At 42.4% G+C, this 16,600-nt stretch overlaps 1 protein-coding gene across 2 annotated transcripts; it reads left to right on the forward strand.

The window, feature by feature from the left end:
- Window positions 1–229: 229 nt before the first annotated feature.
- On the forward strand, window positions 230–15,893 carry LOC108930934 (immunoglobulin superfamily member 10-like). Of its 2 annotated transcripts, none has more exons than XM_018746440.2 (7): window positions 230–669; window positions 2,241–2,452; window positions 2,720–2,849; window positions 3,117–3,507; window positions 3,716–8,566; window positions 9,774–10,674; window positions 12,855–15,893. In XM_018746440.2, exons 2-7 carry the CDS (start codon window positions 2,277–2,279, stop codon window positions 14,761–14,763), a joined length of 8,358 nt encoding a protein of 2,785 aa, XP_018601956.2. In that variant the 5' UTR covers window positions 230–669; window positions 2,241–2,276; the 3' UTR covers window positions 14,764–15,893. The 2 variants fall into 2 exon arrangements, with proteins under 2 accessions (XP_018601956.2, XP_018601950.2); XM_018746434.2 differs by having other exon boundaries at window positions 2,244–2,452.
- The last annotated feature ends 707 nt before the right edge of the window (window positions 15,894–16,600 follow it).

A 16,600-nucleotide genomic window follows, 5' to 3' on the forward strand; every position in this document is an offset into this window, starting at 1 on the left:
AATGCTAACCTGGGATTTCTGATCAGTAAACCCCTGCTGACTACCAGGATTAAACACAGACATAGGAGATGGGATGCAGTAACTTGGGAGTGACAAGTGAGAAGGTGCAGATGTTCTTCAGGAGGTATCTCCTTCCCTGTGGTCCCTCCTCCTCCTCCTCCTCCTTGGACCTTGGATAAATCCACTGCTCTCACTGAACTTGGAGATCACTGTGTCCGTTTGAGTCCCACAAGTGGCCCAGCCGGGCAGGATCCTCCCCCACCACAAGTTTTCCACCCCACTTTGACACCTTCTACACCCTGCAAAGCCCGAGGAGCCGTTCAAGGGAGATCCGCGTTCCCGACTCCACCAGCTTTCATTTTTTCGGAAGACGCGCTTGCGCTTCATTGCACTGCGCGCGCTTCCCAGTTATCACATATAATCTAGCTTTATTATCCGTTCCCGTCGTTTTTATTTCCAAGACCCGCAATGGATTGGCACGGCTTTCTCTGGTGACCTGAAGGACGTTTGCTGCTCTGCGGGACAGTGCGAAGCGCTCATGGCAGCTGGATGAAGTGCGCGCTCACATGCGCTCCGCTCTCACTGCCGCTTCTTGCGGGAATATTATTATAAGCCATGATCCGCGCTGGGGCTCTTGCTCTGCTCTGTCGTCTGCACAAGGATTGCAAGGTATTCTCTTCCTCCTCACTGCGTGTACTTCACTATAAATTATACTCATATAGAGCGACACAGAGTTTCCAGCATGATCATGAGCCATGTGGGTACAAATTTATTTTTGCGAGACTGTGTTTCTATTATTATTATTATTATTATTATTATTATTATTATTGTTGTTGTTGTTGTTGTTCACTGAACGTGTTTAACATGCAATTATTAACCACACTTTGAAACTGCGTCAAGTTGTATTGCGACTATAATAAAAAGTAAATAAGACGTTACCGACATTGCTGCACTTCTTCTGTTTGATAGTCACTAACAGAAAAGTTCATGTTCACCTGTGGTGTTTCTGCTTTTTTTTTTTTTTTTTTTTTTTTTGCGGTTTTTTGCTCAGTCGTTTAGGAAAGCTGTTGAGTCCCTGGAATTTTCCTGAGTCCGAACTCTGAGTTTTGTTTAGAAATGTGCGAGTTTTAAACCGGGTGTTTGGAGCACAGTCCTGCTTCTCTGTGTGTTTTATAAATCTGGAGTTGCAAGTTCTGTGGGAGCTTTAAGTGTGAATTTCACTTTGCTCCTGTTTCCTATAGTTTTATGCTCATGGAAATTAGTCTTTCATCAGACTTTCATAGTCTTTCATTTTACAAACTAAAAATAAAGCCCTGTATTTCTAGTGTACATTTGTAACCAGTGACACATTGTATGAAAATATATCAGTTAAAAGAGACTTTTCATAATTTCTTACTAAAGAACCAAGAGAACTTATACTGTAAACATCTCAGCCTAACTTGACATGGTACATGGTAACTGATGAGCATGTTTCACCAAAGGATGACAAGTGGAGGATCTGAGTGTTCATCAGGTGAAAAATGGATTGCCCCAGTGAACACCTCTAATTTGTGTGCTGGATGTTAGCATTGTGGGCTGTTTTGATGCATGAAGTCTAGACTATGTTTCATGTGACCATAAGAGGTACTACATGACAGCAAGTTTATCTCATTGTCATTTCAGTGGTCTGCTCTGGTTTTGCAGTAGTTGAATGCCTGCATTTGGTGCTTTAGAGAAGACAGAATGAGCTGTATGTCTTTAAAACAGTTATAGTCATTTGGTGTAATGTGTTCACATTCAAAAGACTAGATTAAAATTAAAACAGTGTTGGGTTTCTGGCCAACTTGCTTGGTTTCATCCCATCATCATGTGGGTTACCATCATTTACTTGTTCATGGCATTGTGCTTTTTTTACAGAACGGTTGAGTTATAAAAACTACTGTAGGATATTATTTTGTGTCAAAAGGGTGAATTGAGTTACAGTTCAACTCACCTGGGGACAGCTGGTAACATAGTAGTTAGAGCTGCTGCCTTTGAAACTGCAGGTTGCAGCTGCGGTACCCTTAAGAGAGGTACTTACCTTAAACTACTCCAGTATAATTACCCAGCTGTATAAATGAGTTAATAATTACAGGTAGCTTAACATTGTAAGTTGCTTTCGAGAAAAGTCTCAGCTAAATAAATAAATGTAATTATTAATTATACCTAATGTTCACAACCAGTGCAATGAATGATGAAAATAAGGCCATGTGTCTTTGAAGCAGCTCTGAGAAGACCTTCAGGATCAGCAGCAGATCATGGGCCATCTAGCTGCAGCCTTAACCCTGGTGGTCATGGTGATACTGCCAGATGCAGGCTTCTCCTGCCCCCACCTGTGTGCCTGCTACCAGCCAACAGAAGTGCATTGCACCTTCCGCTCCCTTCTCGCTGTGCCCAGGGGACTCCCCAAACACGTGGAGCGTATAAATCTCGGGTAAGGCCCTCCCTACTGGTTGGGGGTTGAGAGAGCCAGTGGCACGAGGCCTATGAATGCATGTACTCCATCAAAATCTGACAAGTCAATATGCGAGGTCACGCAACAGTTCGACAGTAAAATATCCTCTATTTTAGCTTTTTTCTTTGTATATTCTGCACTATTTTACAGCCATTTCAGTGGCGGCACACTTTTTTAGATTGTTTAGTTTGGTCAGAATTAAATAAGATTTTTGCATGCAAACTGATTACATATTTCTTCTTGTAGGTTCAACACCATCAGCAAAATCACAGAAAGTTCGTTTGCTGGATTAAAAAAACTAGAGTTTCTGATGATGCACGGAAATGATGTGCATGATATATCCAGTGCTGCATTCAGAGACCTCTCATCACTGCAGGTATGATTGCTGTTCTACTAGATCAAATAAACTTTTAGGGTAAATTAGAGCAAACATGAACAAAGTAGCAGAGAAAAAAATAAGCAATGTTTGTTTTCAACAAGTGCTGGAATGTCGTGTTTTTTTTATTTTCCCCCCAAGTTGGAGAGAGGGTAATAATATAAAAAGAATATCAGGTAACAAGTGAAATGAAAATCTTGTGTCAGTTTAAATTGATACCATTTCAAAATAAATAACTCATCCTGCTTTCTGTCTTTTTTGCTGAAGGTACTGAAGATGAGCTACAATAAACTTAAAGTAATCAGTGGGAAAATGCTCCTTGGGCTCTCGGGACTGATTCGGTTGTACCTAGACCATAACCGCATTGAATTCATCCAACCAGACGCCTTCCAGGGCATGACAGCTCTGCGCCTGCTCCACCTGGAGGGGAACTACCTCCAGCAACTTCATCCATCCACCTTTGCCACCTTCTCGGTCCTGCATTACTTTCACCTTTCAGGTCTCAAGCTGGTGCACCTCTCAGACAACGGCCTCACTACGTTGCCCATCCAGCTGCTCAAGAGCATGCCACAACTGGAGAGCGTGTTCTTGCATGGAAATCCCTGGACCTGTGATTGCAGGTTGAAGTGGTTATTAGAGTGGAGCACTCATTCTCCAGGTAATAAGAATCTTTGTTCTTAGAATGATTCTTCTAACACAGAAATGTTATCTTACTCTAAGAGTTTCTACTTGGAAGTATAGAGGGACATTAACTTAAAAGTCTCCGGACACCCTTGATTTCACAAAATGGGTGTTGCTGTGGAAAATCAAGATGAACAACAGTTTATGAACTCAGAATAAATATGACCGTATTTCTTCTTTTATAGGTGTGCTGAAATGTAGAAAGGACAAAGCTTATCCAAAAGGACAGTTGTGTCCAATGTGCTCCTCTCCTGTACGCTTAAGGAGGAAAGAAATTTCAGAGCTGGAGGACCTCACTTGCACAGCTCCAAACATCATCATCCCTGAAAAGGAAGCAGTGGCAGAAGAAAAACAGACTGAACTTCTCCCAGTGAAGCATTTCAGGGTTCCTTTTGGCAATATTACATTGAACCTGACTGATGAGAATGGGAACAAAGTAGATTTAGACTGTGATATCAGTGAGCCCACAGAATCCAGTAAGATCGCCTTTGAGAATATCAGCTCCCAGCAAATTGCTGCTAACGTCTCCCTTTTTCTAGACGCTGAATGCCCAGTTGATCGGGAGAACTATGAAAAACTGTGGAAACTCATTGCATACTACAGCGAAGTGCCTGTGCACTTGCAGAGGGAGATCATGTTGAGTAAAGAGCCCAAACTGAGCTACAGATACAGGCAAGACACCGAGAAGGACGCTTATTATTACACAGGGGTGCGTGCTAATATTCTGTCAAATCCTGCTTGGCTCATGCAGTCGGTTGTCAAAATTCAACTAAACAGGCCTCAGTCATCACCTAAAAGTATTAAGCTGAACATGAGCACTCGCTTTACACAAACCTTGGAGACTGAGATTGTGAGGAGGCAAAGAAGGGAATGGGTCATGATAGAGCACAAAAACAGTACCAGGACTGCAGTGAGTATTGCTGTGGGTGCTGTGAGTGAGATGGATTGTAGAGTGCTCAGTTCTGGGGACCCATATATTCAGTGGATGCTTCCAGATGGCTCTAAAGTCACCGCAACATATAGCAGTACTGACAACCGAATTTTTGTGTCCAGCACAGGAAAGCTGGTCATCAAAAATGTTAGGCACTCAGACTCTGGTATATACTACTGCATTGCACAGGTGAAAGATGAGCTTGATGTTCTCCCTTTCCGTCTCTCTGTGGAAGATTCTTCAGATCCATCTCCAGGGAGTGAGTTGGGTCCTCCTGTGAGCAAACTTGTGGGTGAATCCATTTCCCTACCTTGCGTCTCCTCTGGAACCCCAGATGCACATTTAAACTGGATTCTGCCTGATCAACAGCTTCTGAACCACAGCACTAACTCATCCAGGGCTGTTGTGTATTTGAATGGCACTTTATTTCTAGCTCAGAGTCAGCTGACTGACAGCGGATATTACAAATGTGTGACTCTTAACCAGCATGGCATTGATACAATGGCTACAAAAGTAATTATAACAAGGAGACCTCTTGTCCGGCCACTAAGAAAGTTTCCCATGAGGCCTCAGTCCGCTTCGGGTGTTTCTACTAGAATAAAAGCCATGATGGATGACATTGAAGAGTCATCTGGTGATGACAGGGTCCAGGAGGAAGCATCCTCTAAACAAATCAACAACCTGAGTCAAAGGAGGGGCCAGAAAAGTAGCCCTCGAGGGAACCCACTGATGAGCTCAGGGGGGCAGCCCCATCGGCGGAGAAAACCTATTCGCAAAGGTTCCCGTGTAGATGATAAAAAGAATGTTACTGCGATGAGAAGAAAGGTCAATATGTCAAGCAAAAAGATAGACCCAGAGCAATGGGCTAACATTTTGGCAAAGATTCGTAATAAAATCAATGCAAAAACAACAACACCCAGTTCAGTTCAAACCTATGCACCAGCAACAAAGAAGCAGTCAAAGGAGTCTGTAACATCAAAGCCTGACTTGCCTGAATCTTATAGTAACTCAAGAGGCTCTTCCATAGATGACATGAACCTGCAAGAGGAAGGCTTTTATGTAATCACTACAACACACATTCCATCCCATCCTACAAGAGACCTCTTTGAATCTGAGCCCTTTGATTCCAATGACCAGACTGAGAGAATTTCCCAGATACCCACATCCAAAACCAACACTGAACCAGATGCTGTCACTACCAGTATTCATATTGCTCAGCCTACATCTGGTCCACAGGAGTCTAGTCTTGGTACGTCAAACGCTGAGAGGGAAAACACTGAAAATGGCTTAAACATTTTAACTAGCACATTGTATAGTGTCACTTTTCAGGAAAGTAAAAGTACAACAACAGAAAAAATCCCTGGCATTATTGTCTCTAATGTTATGGAAAGATCTAACAACCTTCGTGGCTCAGAAGCAAATATTAATATCAGAACCACCGAAAGCTCTCAGAAAGGTGGATTTTCCCACAAAATTAGTGGGGATTCTGAACCTCATACACATGGTTACATGGAAGACCTTTTCAAAACTGCAGCTGAGTACGAAATAAAAAATCTCGTGACTGAGCATTATCCCAACGACTTATTCAAGTTTCTAACAACTGCTTCTCCAGCTACAAAACCAGGTATAAGTGGAAATGCAGGTCCAGAAATTCTCTCTAAGTCTAAATCTTCTCATCGCAGAACCTCATGGAATTTAAGAAGGAAGTCTTATACTCGAAGAAAACCTATCAGAATAACAATAGGGCCAAGTAACCCCCTGCAAAATCCACTGTTCTCTACAGTTAGATCAACCCTGTCTAGAGCACCCCTATATGAAAGTGATCTTGTAGCAACAGCTGAGACAACCCCAACTTCACATCTTCAGACAGAATTATCCTCAACGGTTGCAACATCAGCTGCAGCTACTATCACCTATTATTTCAACAAACACCAGGAGTCGTCTGGCATTGTAAGTCTGACAGATGATACAGGAGCAGTTCTTCAAAACAAGCCTGATGAATTATCCGAAATGAAGATCAGTTCCACTGTGATGGAAGAAGTACAGGACTCCAGACTTACCACTCCCCCAAACTATTTTTTTCAAAGTGCTTCATTGGTTACACCAACAGCTTCCACAGTTTGGCTAAATGAAAACCAGAAAATAGATGAAGCACCAACTGTAAAATCTCTGGCCACAGCACCAATCCATGAGGCAGAATCATTAGTCACGGGTCAGGAGGTGTCTACAAACACAAGTCTTCTGACAAGCAGTTCCTTTGAGAGGAATTATGGTGAGACCACAGCAGGGGGCTTTACACCCTCAGTAAACCCAAGTGTGCCCACATGGGATTCTGACACAAGACTTGGAGGGATGCCTGGTAAAATTCCCACTTCAGAAGAAATTACGCATGAATCTAAAGATTCCGAGCAGACACCAGTAAGCAGGAACACTCAAATCATGAGGGGTGCTACAAAACAAAATACCAATGACAAAGCCCAGGAGGGAAATGAAGCATTGCTCTCATTTCAGTTAGAACCAAAGAAACCATTAATACCAGGATTTCCCAATCTAGGATTTAATCAGGCAGAGACAACACTGACCTCCAAAAAACCCACCACTATTTTTACAGAATCACAAAACCTTCAGAATAATGCTTCTGGACATCACACACACATTGCAGAAAATAAGGAAATTGACAAATCACCCCAGATGCATAGTTTTCCGTCAGCAGAAAGTATTATTACACCAACAAGTACATCAACAATTTCTACAACTACAGTGACCTCCGCAACATCAGCTCATCCTGCATTATGGTCAAACATACCTTCGCCAGACTCACAAAAAAATAAGGTAAACCCTGGCTCTTCCCAAATTGGGATTAATTATATCCCTAACAGGAACAGTGGAAGAATACCTGGATCCAATCAGAGGTACCCATACAACACAAATATTAGATATCCTCCTGTTTTCAGAAGACCTCATATTAACAAGACACCTGAAAAGGTCAGACCACCTGTCATTAATCCCACAAAACTGTCAGTGGAATCCAGACAGCATTTATTGAACAATGTCAAGGCTACTGTTCCAAAATCAGAGGTAAGAAATACACCAACAGCTCCTTTTAATGCCAGGAAGACAACAACCAGGGCTCCCACAGTTACCACAGCATCATCATTACCAGAGAAAACCATCTTTCATTCTCAGAACCATCTAGGACCTAAAACAGAGCCCAAGAAACCCTCTCAAAGTACTGATGTCATTCAGAGTGTGTCTCATCAACAAAAACCACCATCAGAAGAAACCGCCCTTCATTCTCTGGATGAGCAAAGGACCAAAGCAGAGACCAATAAACTCTCCCTGAGTACTAATGTTATTCAGAATGTGTCTCATCAAGTAAAACCATCAGCAAAACAAACAACTGTTAATACTCTGGATCATCTGGAGACTAAAGCAGAGCCCAGGAAACCTTCTCAGAGTATCGATGTGATTCAGAATGTGTCTCATCAACAAAAGCCATCATCCGAAGAAACTGCCCTTCATTCTCAGGATGGACAGAGTACTATAGCAAATCCCCAGAAACCCTCCCAAAGGATTGAGATTATTCATAATGTATCTCATCAGCAAAAGCCAGCATCAGAGGAAATTATTCATCATCCCCTTGATGGGATGGGGACTAAAGCAAAACCCCAGTACCCCTCCCAAAATACAGACATCATTCCAAATGTGTCTCATCAACAAAATTCATCATCAAAAGAAATTGTCCTTCATCCTCAGGATGAGATGAGAACTAAATCACAGTCCTATAAACCCTCCCAAAGTTCTGGTATCATTCAGAATGTGTCTCACCAACAAAAGTCATCATCAGAAGAAACTATCCGTGTTTCCCAGGATGGGCTGAGAACTAATGCCGAGTCCCAGAAACCTTCTCAAAGTACTGATGTCACTCGCAATGTGTCCCAACAACAAAAGCCATCATCTTCAGTGCCATTCGAAAGGGGAAGGCCCAAAATCACCACTACAAACCTTCACATGATTTCAGTAAATGCTCAAACTGATGCTTTTCTACCTTGTGACACTGTTGGAGACCCTAAACCTTTCCTGGCATGGACAAAGATTTCCACAGGTACGTATTACTGTATAAGATTTTCTTATAGTGCTGTTCCTCATTAAAGCTGATATTAAAATACAAAGACTTACAGGACTTTCTTAAATGCTAATTACATTTACATGTATTCATTTAGCAGACGATTTTCTCCAAAGTGACATACATCTCGTAGAAGATATAATTTGTGCATTACATTAGGAGAAAGAGACACATAGATGTAGACATGTGATTCTTAAGTAGTTAGTTTCTTTCTTTCCACCATATGAACCAATGTTCATCAGACAAATAGCTGCATACTTCCTACTTTTTTCTCCTTTTTTTTGAGATGCAGAAACATGTACGTACAATACAGGAGTAGGTGCGTAAAGGCTTATCCGAGCATGATCATAAAGTTATGTTGCATTATTATTTATTTCTTAGCAATGTTCATGGTCACTTTTATATGTTAGACGGAATATTTCATTCCATTGCAATTAGTGACAGGCACAAGCAAGAGGCCAACTAACAGATGTAGCGGTACACTGTGGTGAAACACAAGCTCTTCTGTTTCCAAACTGAACGTGCGCCTCAAACAAGAACCATGCATGCGACTAACACTTCTAGGAGATGGCATGTGTACACCAGCTCTTTATTTCTTCTGCCCGGCCCCAGCTGACATTTTTATTGCTCTGAGAATAATCAAGGATTTTGTGTCAAAAGAAGCAACAGCTCAAGAAATACAGCTTGCACAGCAGGAACAAAGACGTTTATTAACTTAATATATAATGTAAAATATATAATTTCCCAAAACTGACAGCAATTTAAATATTTTTTTAATCATTGATCAAAGATTTTGACTATTATGGCAAATCGTATAACTTCCTGAACTAAAAGTCTGTAGGTATGTTGAATTTCAGCTGAATGACATGTAGTTCTTAATTTGATTAAAAATGAAAAACACTGAATTTACCTAGAATAAACAAAAGCATAAAGAGTACATTGTTAGATCCTAAATGTATTGTTCATTAACTTAGTTGGCACTTTTCTCTCAAGTGACTCATAGGTTGGGTTTATATATTGTCACAATGATTTACCCATTTGTACACCATGGTAACTTTCACTGAAACAATTCAAGGTAAGTACCTTGATCAAGGTGGTCCTTTGACTGTAAGCCAGTGGAAAAGTTTGAGTGGTTTTTGTAAGTTTAGTGCCAAATATGTCAATGGGCTATTATTTCTTGTTGCAGGAGTTATCATAACACCCAACACTAAGACGCAGAGGTTCGAGGTGAAGCCAAATGGGACTTTTGTCATTCGGAACGTGCATCTTCTGGATCGTGGACAGTACCTCTGCACAGCACAGAATCAGTATGGTGTGGACAAGATGATGGTCACGCTGGTTGTGTTGGCTCAGCAGCCCACGATACTGACACCACGTCTTCACGATGCCACAGTGCACCTGGGTAATGACACGAGCTTCGACTGCCAAGTGCAAGGACTCCCTACCCCCCACATTTCCTGGATGCTGCCGAACGGGACCATCCTGCGCTCTGTTTCGGCTGCCAAGCAGCACATCATGCTGCTACACAATGGTACCCTCCGCATCCACGGGGCCAGCTACCAGGACCGTGGCATGTACAAATGCATCGCAAGCAATTCAGCCGGTGCCGACGTCCTTTCTGTGCGCCTGCACATCACTGCTTTGCCACCCGTCATTCAGCAGCGGAGGGCAGAGAGCCTCACATTCTCCGAGGGCCAAGCCATCCACGTTGATTGCACTGTAAAGGGCGCCCCCTTGCCCGTCATCTACTGGGTCATCCCAGATGGCACACACCTCCGTCCGTCGCAGTTTGTGAATGGCAAACTGTTTGTTTTCCCCAACGGCACATTGTACATCCGTAACCTCTCCACCAAAGACAGTGGCACCTACGAGTGCAAAGCCACCAATGCGGTGGGGGTCGCCAAGAGGACCATCAGCCTACTGGTGAAGGAGAGTATCTCCACAGCAAAAATAACCTCTAGCTCACCCAAGAAGACAGACGTCACCTATGGGGGACAGCTGCACCTTGACTGCATCGCCTCTGGGGATCCAGGTCCTAGAATCATATGGAGAATCCCTTCCAAGAAACTGGTGGATGCAGATTACAGGTATAGTTAAGAGTTTCCCAAGATTGAGAAATATTAGCTGTGGTTTGTAAGTGTGGTTAACAGTGTTTGGAGTAAATCCAAATGCATCATTTTCATTAGTTTGAATCTTTAGGACATGAGGTCATCTCTCGGGCAATTTTTGTGACTGGACAGATGTGTTATTCAAAGTCTATCCTCCCTCACTGAAGGATGTTCTGATTTTTTTGTTAATTAAAAGAGAGCCAACAAAGTAAATTCCCCATTCAACATTGGTTACATACTCATCTATTCATTAATGTTTAAAAATTCACCCGAATTCTTTCATTTTTAAAACAGAACAGTGGGTCTTCAGGGAGTTATTTGTTACTCTGTTTTGTCTGCTGCATGAGCGCCTCCTACAGGCAAGTGCAATTGCTGTCAGCTGATGGCCATCAGCAGTTAGAGAGCCATTGCTCACCTATAATAGCCATGCCACGTCTTGCAATGCGACCCGCAGTATTTAAAAACTCCAATTGACTTAACAGGGGGTGGAGATGGGGGGCATTTCTCCTCGAGGCATTCTGCTAGGTGGTGGGAAGTTGTGTACAGAAAAGGAAAAGATAAACTGACGTGAAATTTGTGCAAAAATATCATTTTTAATAAGGCAGAAGGCCATGGAGTTAGGAGAGAAAATTGTCCATTTTGATTTAAAACATCCAAACTTAAACTTAAAATAAGAAGCATATTCATATTTATTAATTCCTTGACATGCATCAGCGAGTGTATGTTCCAGAAATAATACATGTGAACTCATTTTATTTTTTTATGATGCATCTTGAATTTATTTTTATTTTAAAAGAATTATATGTACATTTTAAAATGCAGCTTTTGAGGTTTAACACCATCTGACTTCCATAAAATGAGCTCCTCCAGGAGATATATTTTATTCATGGGGCGAGAGAAGAAGCTCAGGTCTGAATTCAGCAGACGGACTCTTTGAAGCCACACCAGGGCCTTTTCAGTCATGCTTTGCCAGCCGCGAGCTCTTTCCACCTCTTACCTGGCCCAAGCGATCTTGATGGCTGTACTCCCCAACGTGTGCTGTATGTAGAGCTACAGCTGTCAGCTTGTCACCTATCAATATCCCGACCACTGCGCCTCCCCTCCCGTCCCCACCTGAAAGATGTAGTCAAAACCTGGCTTAGAATGCAGCTGTGGGGAATCAGGTCTGTAAAACTACCTGAAGCTGCAAATAAATACATTTTTTCTCTCTAGTTTTGATATTATTACTTGGTATTATTTTGGTGATCTCGAGTCATGGAGATATTTGTTGGCAGTGCATTGTGTTCTCTGTGGCTTCATGGTGAGGTTGGTTGGACTGGGTCTTTGTGTACAGCCGTTGTAATATACGTATGGGGTGCTACATCTTGTCCTGTGTATATTATTATTATTATTATTATTATTATTATTATTATTATTATCATCATCTGGAAATCTTTAACAGCACTCAGCAAATAATACTAATTGAGTTTTATTCAGCAGTTTATTGAGCAATAGTTCAGCACTCAATCCAGACAGGCTCCCTGAACAACAAAAATACACTCCTTAAATACATCTGGAGTGGGTGTAAACTACTAGCAACTTCTCATTGGTCACATTCTTGGGTTTACATAACTTAATTATTATTTTTTTTTTTTTTTTAAATTATCAGTCTGAAAGAGATGGCGTTATATGTCCGCATTACATAATAATACATGTAAGTTATATGTCCAATGTAACTTTCAATGTTAGCTTTGTATACTCCGCTACTTAAAACTTACTGAGTGATTTATACAACTTGGTAACTTTCATGGTATCAGTTCAAGTACCTTGTTTAAGGGTAACAGCAAGAGCCGGGATTCAAACTCAGGTTCTTTCACTGAAAGGCATAGGTTTTAACCACCACACTAAAAGCTAGCCTGTTTATGTCTATCCAAATTTCATGGTTATCTAGGGACACATAGTTTTCTCTCACCTAGTAATAGTATAACAATTTCCTCTCAAGATTTTTTTTTTTTTTAATTTAATTTCCTTTCTGGGATTTAATACCATTTTGTAATTCCTTTCAATTTATGTAGCCTTAAACAAGAAGCAGAAAGGTATTTATAAGCACAATGAAGTCAAATAATCTGTTTTTGCCTCATGTAATAGATTGTATTTGTTTGCTGTGTTTTCATTTCTAGTTTTGACCCCAGGATTAAAGTCTTCAGTAATGGCACACTTACAGTCCAAGCAGTAACAGAGAAGGATGAGGGAGACTACCTTTGCGTAGCCAGAAACAAAATGGGCGATGACTACGTCCTGCTGAAGGTCAGCGTCATGATGAAGCCGGCCAAGATAGAGTTCAAACAGGTGGCCAGTCAGAAAGTGTCCTATGGAGGATCCCTGAAGGTTGACTGCATTGCCTCCGGCCTTCCCGACCCTGAGATCAGGTGGGGTCTGCCGGATGGCACCATGGTGGACAGCATCACTCAGTCTGATGACAGCGGTGTACGGACCAGGCGGTTTGTGGTTTTTGACAACGGGACCCTCTATTTCAATGATGTGGGGATGAAAGAGGAAGGAGACTACACATGTTATGCCGAGAACCAAATTGGGAAGGACGAGATGAAGATCCATGTGAAGATAGTGGTGGATCCCCCTGCCATTAAAAACAAGACCTATGAAACTCTTAGGGTGTCCTATGGTGACTCTGTCTCGCTCAGGTGTCATGCCAAAGGGGAGCCGCCACCAAGTGTCACATGGTTCTCCCCGACTAATCGTATCATCGCTCCAGCTTCAGACAAATACCACATTCACAATGACGGCACACTAGTCATTCAGAAAGCTCAGAGGTTTGACACTGGCAATTATACCTGTGTGGCTCGGAACACGATCGGTCAGGACAAGAATGTGGTCGGAGTTGAGGTCCTCGTTTCTTCACCAACCATTAATGGTCAGCAAGGTGTGGCGAGTACGGTCAGAGAGACCGGTTTCAGGGACCAGCGCAAGCTCCTGGACTGCAACGCCGAGGGAACACCCGCCCCACGGGTCATGTGGGTCTTGCCTGAGAATGTGGTGCTGCCTGCACCATATTATGGCAGCAGGATGATGGTGCATCGCAACGGTACGCTGGACATCCGCTCCCTGAGGAAGACCGATTCGGTGCAGCTGGTTTGTGTTGCACGCAATGAAGGAGGGGAGGCCAGACTGGCAGTCCACCTGGATGTTAGAGACACACTTGAAAAGCCGCATCTCAGGAGCCCCCAGGCAGAGACACTTTCGCTGACCGTTGGCACCGCACTGACTGTGAACTGTTCGCTCGAGGGTCACCCGGCTCCACGGATCACATGGATTCTTCCCAGTGGCACGCTGCTTCCTAGCGGTACACAGCTCTCCAGGTTCATCCACAGGCCAGACGGGACCCTGTTCATCAGCAATCCGACAGAGTCCGATGTTGGGACATACCGCTGCATGGGCACAAACCCAGCTGGGCAGGCAGAGCGGACAGTGACCCTGGAGCTGGCAAAAAGGGTCGAAGTCACCAACCGACACAGCTCTGTCATAAGCATCATCAATGGGGAGAATCTCCAGCTCCACTGTTCATCTGGTGGTGGCCCTCAGACCAAACTATCTTGGACTTTGCCCAGTGGTGTGGTTTTGACCCGACCAGAGAGGAATGGACGTTTCACTGTCCTGCCAAATGGTACCCTCACTGTCCAGCAAGCATCCGTGTACGACAGGGGGACATACTCCTGTAGGTCGGAAAATGATATCGGGACCTCTTTGCTCACAGTACCCGTGATCGTGATTGCATACCCACCCCGAATCACCAGTGGTCCTGCCCCCGTGACCTACGCTAGGGCCGGTGTGGCTATCCAGCTGAACTGCATGGCCACCGGCATCCCACGAGCCGAGGTGATCTGGGAGATGCCCGACAAAATGCAGCTAACAGCTACAAACATGCCTAAGGTTTTCGGAAACAAGTACTTACACCCGCAGGGCTCACTAATCATACAGAACCCCTCCAGTCGAGACATGGGTTATTATAAGTGCATTGCCAAGAATGTCATAGGAACCGATACTAAAACAACATACTTACATGTATTCTGATTAAGGACTCTAATTTGATTCTTGCCCAAGAAACTGCATAGCTGAGTGCAGCAAATACTGTTTATGCAAATGTATTGGGGACTGAAGCACTCCACTTTTTGTAGATAGTATTGATTTCTCATTGTGAAGGAGAGGGATCTCAAAGCTATACTGTGTATTCCATGCTCTGAGTAGCATCACGGAGACTGAGGCATTGACAAAGTAAATCAGCAGTTATAAATATTGCGGTGGGCTTTTTTAGATGTTCCCAAGGTCAGAATTTTTAAATAAACCTTGGACATTGGTATTAATGGCAATCCTCTACATTGCAATTAGTTTTAACTAGTGGGAAAACTTGGAAGAATTTTAGACTGCACTTTGAGAACAAAAAAAAATGGAATGCAAAAAAACGAGAGCTTAGTAAACTAACGAAAAATAATAAGACTGGTTTATTTGAATGGTTATCCCAGAAAAAGAGATTTAATTGCTTAGTTGGTAGCTATTTATTTGAAGGGTGATCAGTGAATCACTGAAAGTGTCAGTGGTTCTGTTTTTATCTTGAAAGCTCCTGTCAAACTGCTTTGGTCATTACAGACATGCTGATTTTTTGGAAAAGCTGTTAAGTGAAATGATGGTGCTGAGAGAAAAAAAAAAAAATATCTAACAAGACATAACACTACACTGTTTTATGGATCTAAACAAGCACAGGTGTAACCAAATGTGTGCTGTAAATTAAACATCGCAGAGGTCAAAACTTCACTTGCCTGAATTTTTTGTGCAGCTCTTACCTTATTTCTTCAATGCCCCAGAGTGGACATGTTGTCAGCTACTAAGTATTGCTGTTGTCCCACTCACTAGAAGGGAATTCTTATTTTTAACAGTCATAGTTGCAGTTTGCATCTTGTTATGATTTAAATTGTGTACTTCCATGGCACTTAACTCGAGAACAGTAAGGTTTTGAATAGCTTCATAATCTTGATGAGCTTTTCTCTTGGTTAGACAGTTAACATTTTCTGTGCTTTATTCTGATTTTCTGGCTCTAAATTATTTGTCTGGTATATTCTAATATCTGATTTTTTTTTTTTTTTTTACGTGTTAAGTCTGTATAATGTACAGGCCTGTGACAAAAATATGTCTTGCTCTAGGATACCCAAGCATTTGTTCTGTTTTGAATAATTAAATTTTTATAAATAAAGAACTAAATTCAGTTTTGTGCTGTCGTCGCTCATCAGACGTGTCTCCTAACTACTGGAGGAGATTCAAAGCACAGATATCACTGACAATCAGAGCATTTTTTGGATTAATGAATCGACGGAATATAAGAGATGAAGTGACGATTATGATTTATTACTGAGGAACCTTCTTGTAAGACATGCCAGCAAACAGATTGTTCCTGATCAGTGTTCCAAAACAATGAGCACAGAAGCACACCCTTCTGAAAGGTCACTGTTTGTGATGAGTTTCAATAGTGGAGGGAAATTATTCCCATCCAATAAGTCCTTAGCAAAAGCCACACGTGAAGCTGGTTAACAAGTGAACGACCAAAGCCACCAGACTACATATCCCTTTTTTATTCTGTCTTCCTTTTGTGGATCTCAGGTTACGACAAAGCCATTAGTGTACTAATAATAATAAAGGTGGCGTCCCTGTACCAAGGCTTTGCTGCAGATTGCACTCTGACCTTGAGCTATGTTTCCTGTTAGCTGTTCCTGTCTCATTTAATGTCTCATTCTGTTCTCCCATGCTGGGCCGACCCCCCCTAATTCTGAATTTAGTCACTGCAGTGAATTTTAAATGGCCTTCGCTGCCTCACAGTAAGACATTGTTTCAACCGTTAGGTCCTCAAGCGGTGCAGTGC

Source organism: Scleropages formosus, chromosome 12 (genome assembly GCF_900964775.1).
Source record: "Scleropages formosus chromosome 12, fSclFor1.1, whole genome shotgun sequence".
Classification (NCBI taxonomy): domain Eukaryota; kingdom Metazoa; phylum Chordata; class Actinopteri; order Osteoglossiformes; family Osteoglossidae; genus Scleropages; species Scleropages formosus.

What these genes read in the sequence shown, in the direction of transcription:
- LOC108930934 (XM_018746440.2), top strand. Translation starts at nt 2,277, where the DNA reads ATGGGCCATCTAGCTGCAGCCTTAACCCTGGTGGTCATGGTGATACTG. An exon ending in GTGGAGCACTCATTCTCCAG is followed by an intron (nt 3,508 to 3,715) that starts GTAATAAGAATC and finishes CTTCTTTTATAG; the next exon opens with GTGTGCTGAAATGTAGAAAG. An exon ending in CTGGTGGATGCAGATTACAG is followed by an intron (nt 10,675 to 12,854) that starts GTATAGTTAAGA and finishes TTTCATTTCTAG; the next exon opens with TTTTGACCCCAGGATTAAAG.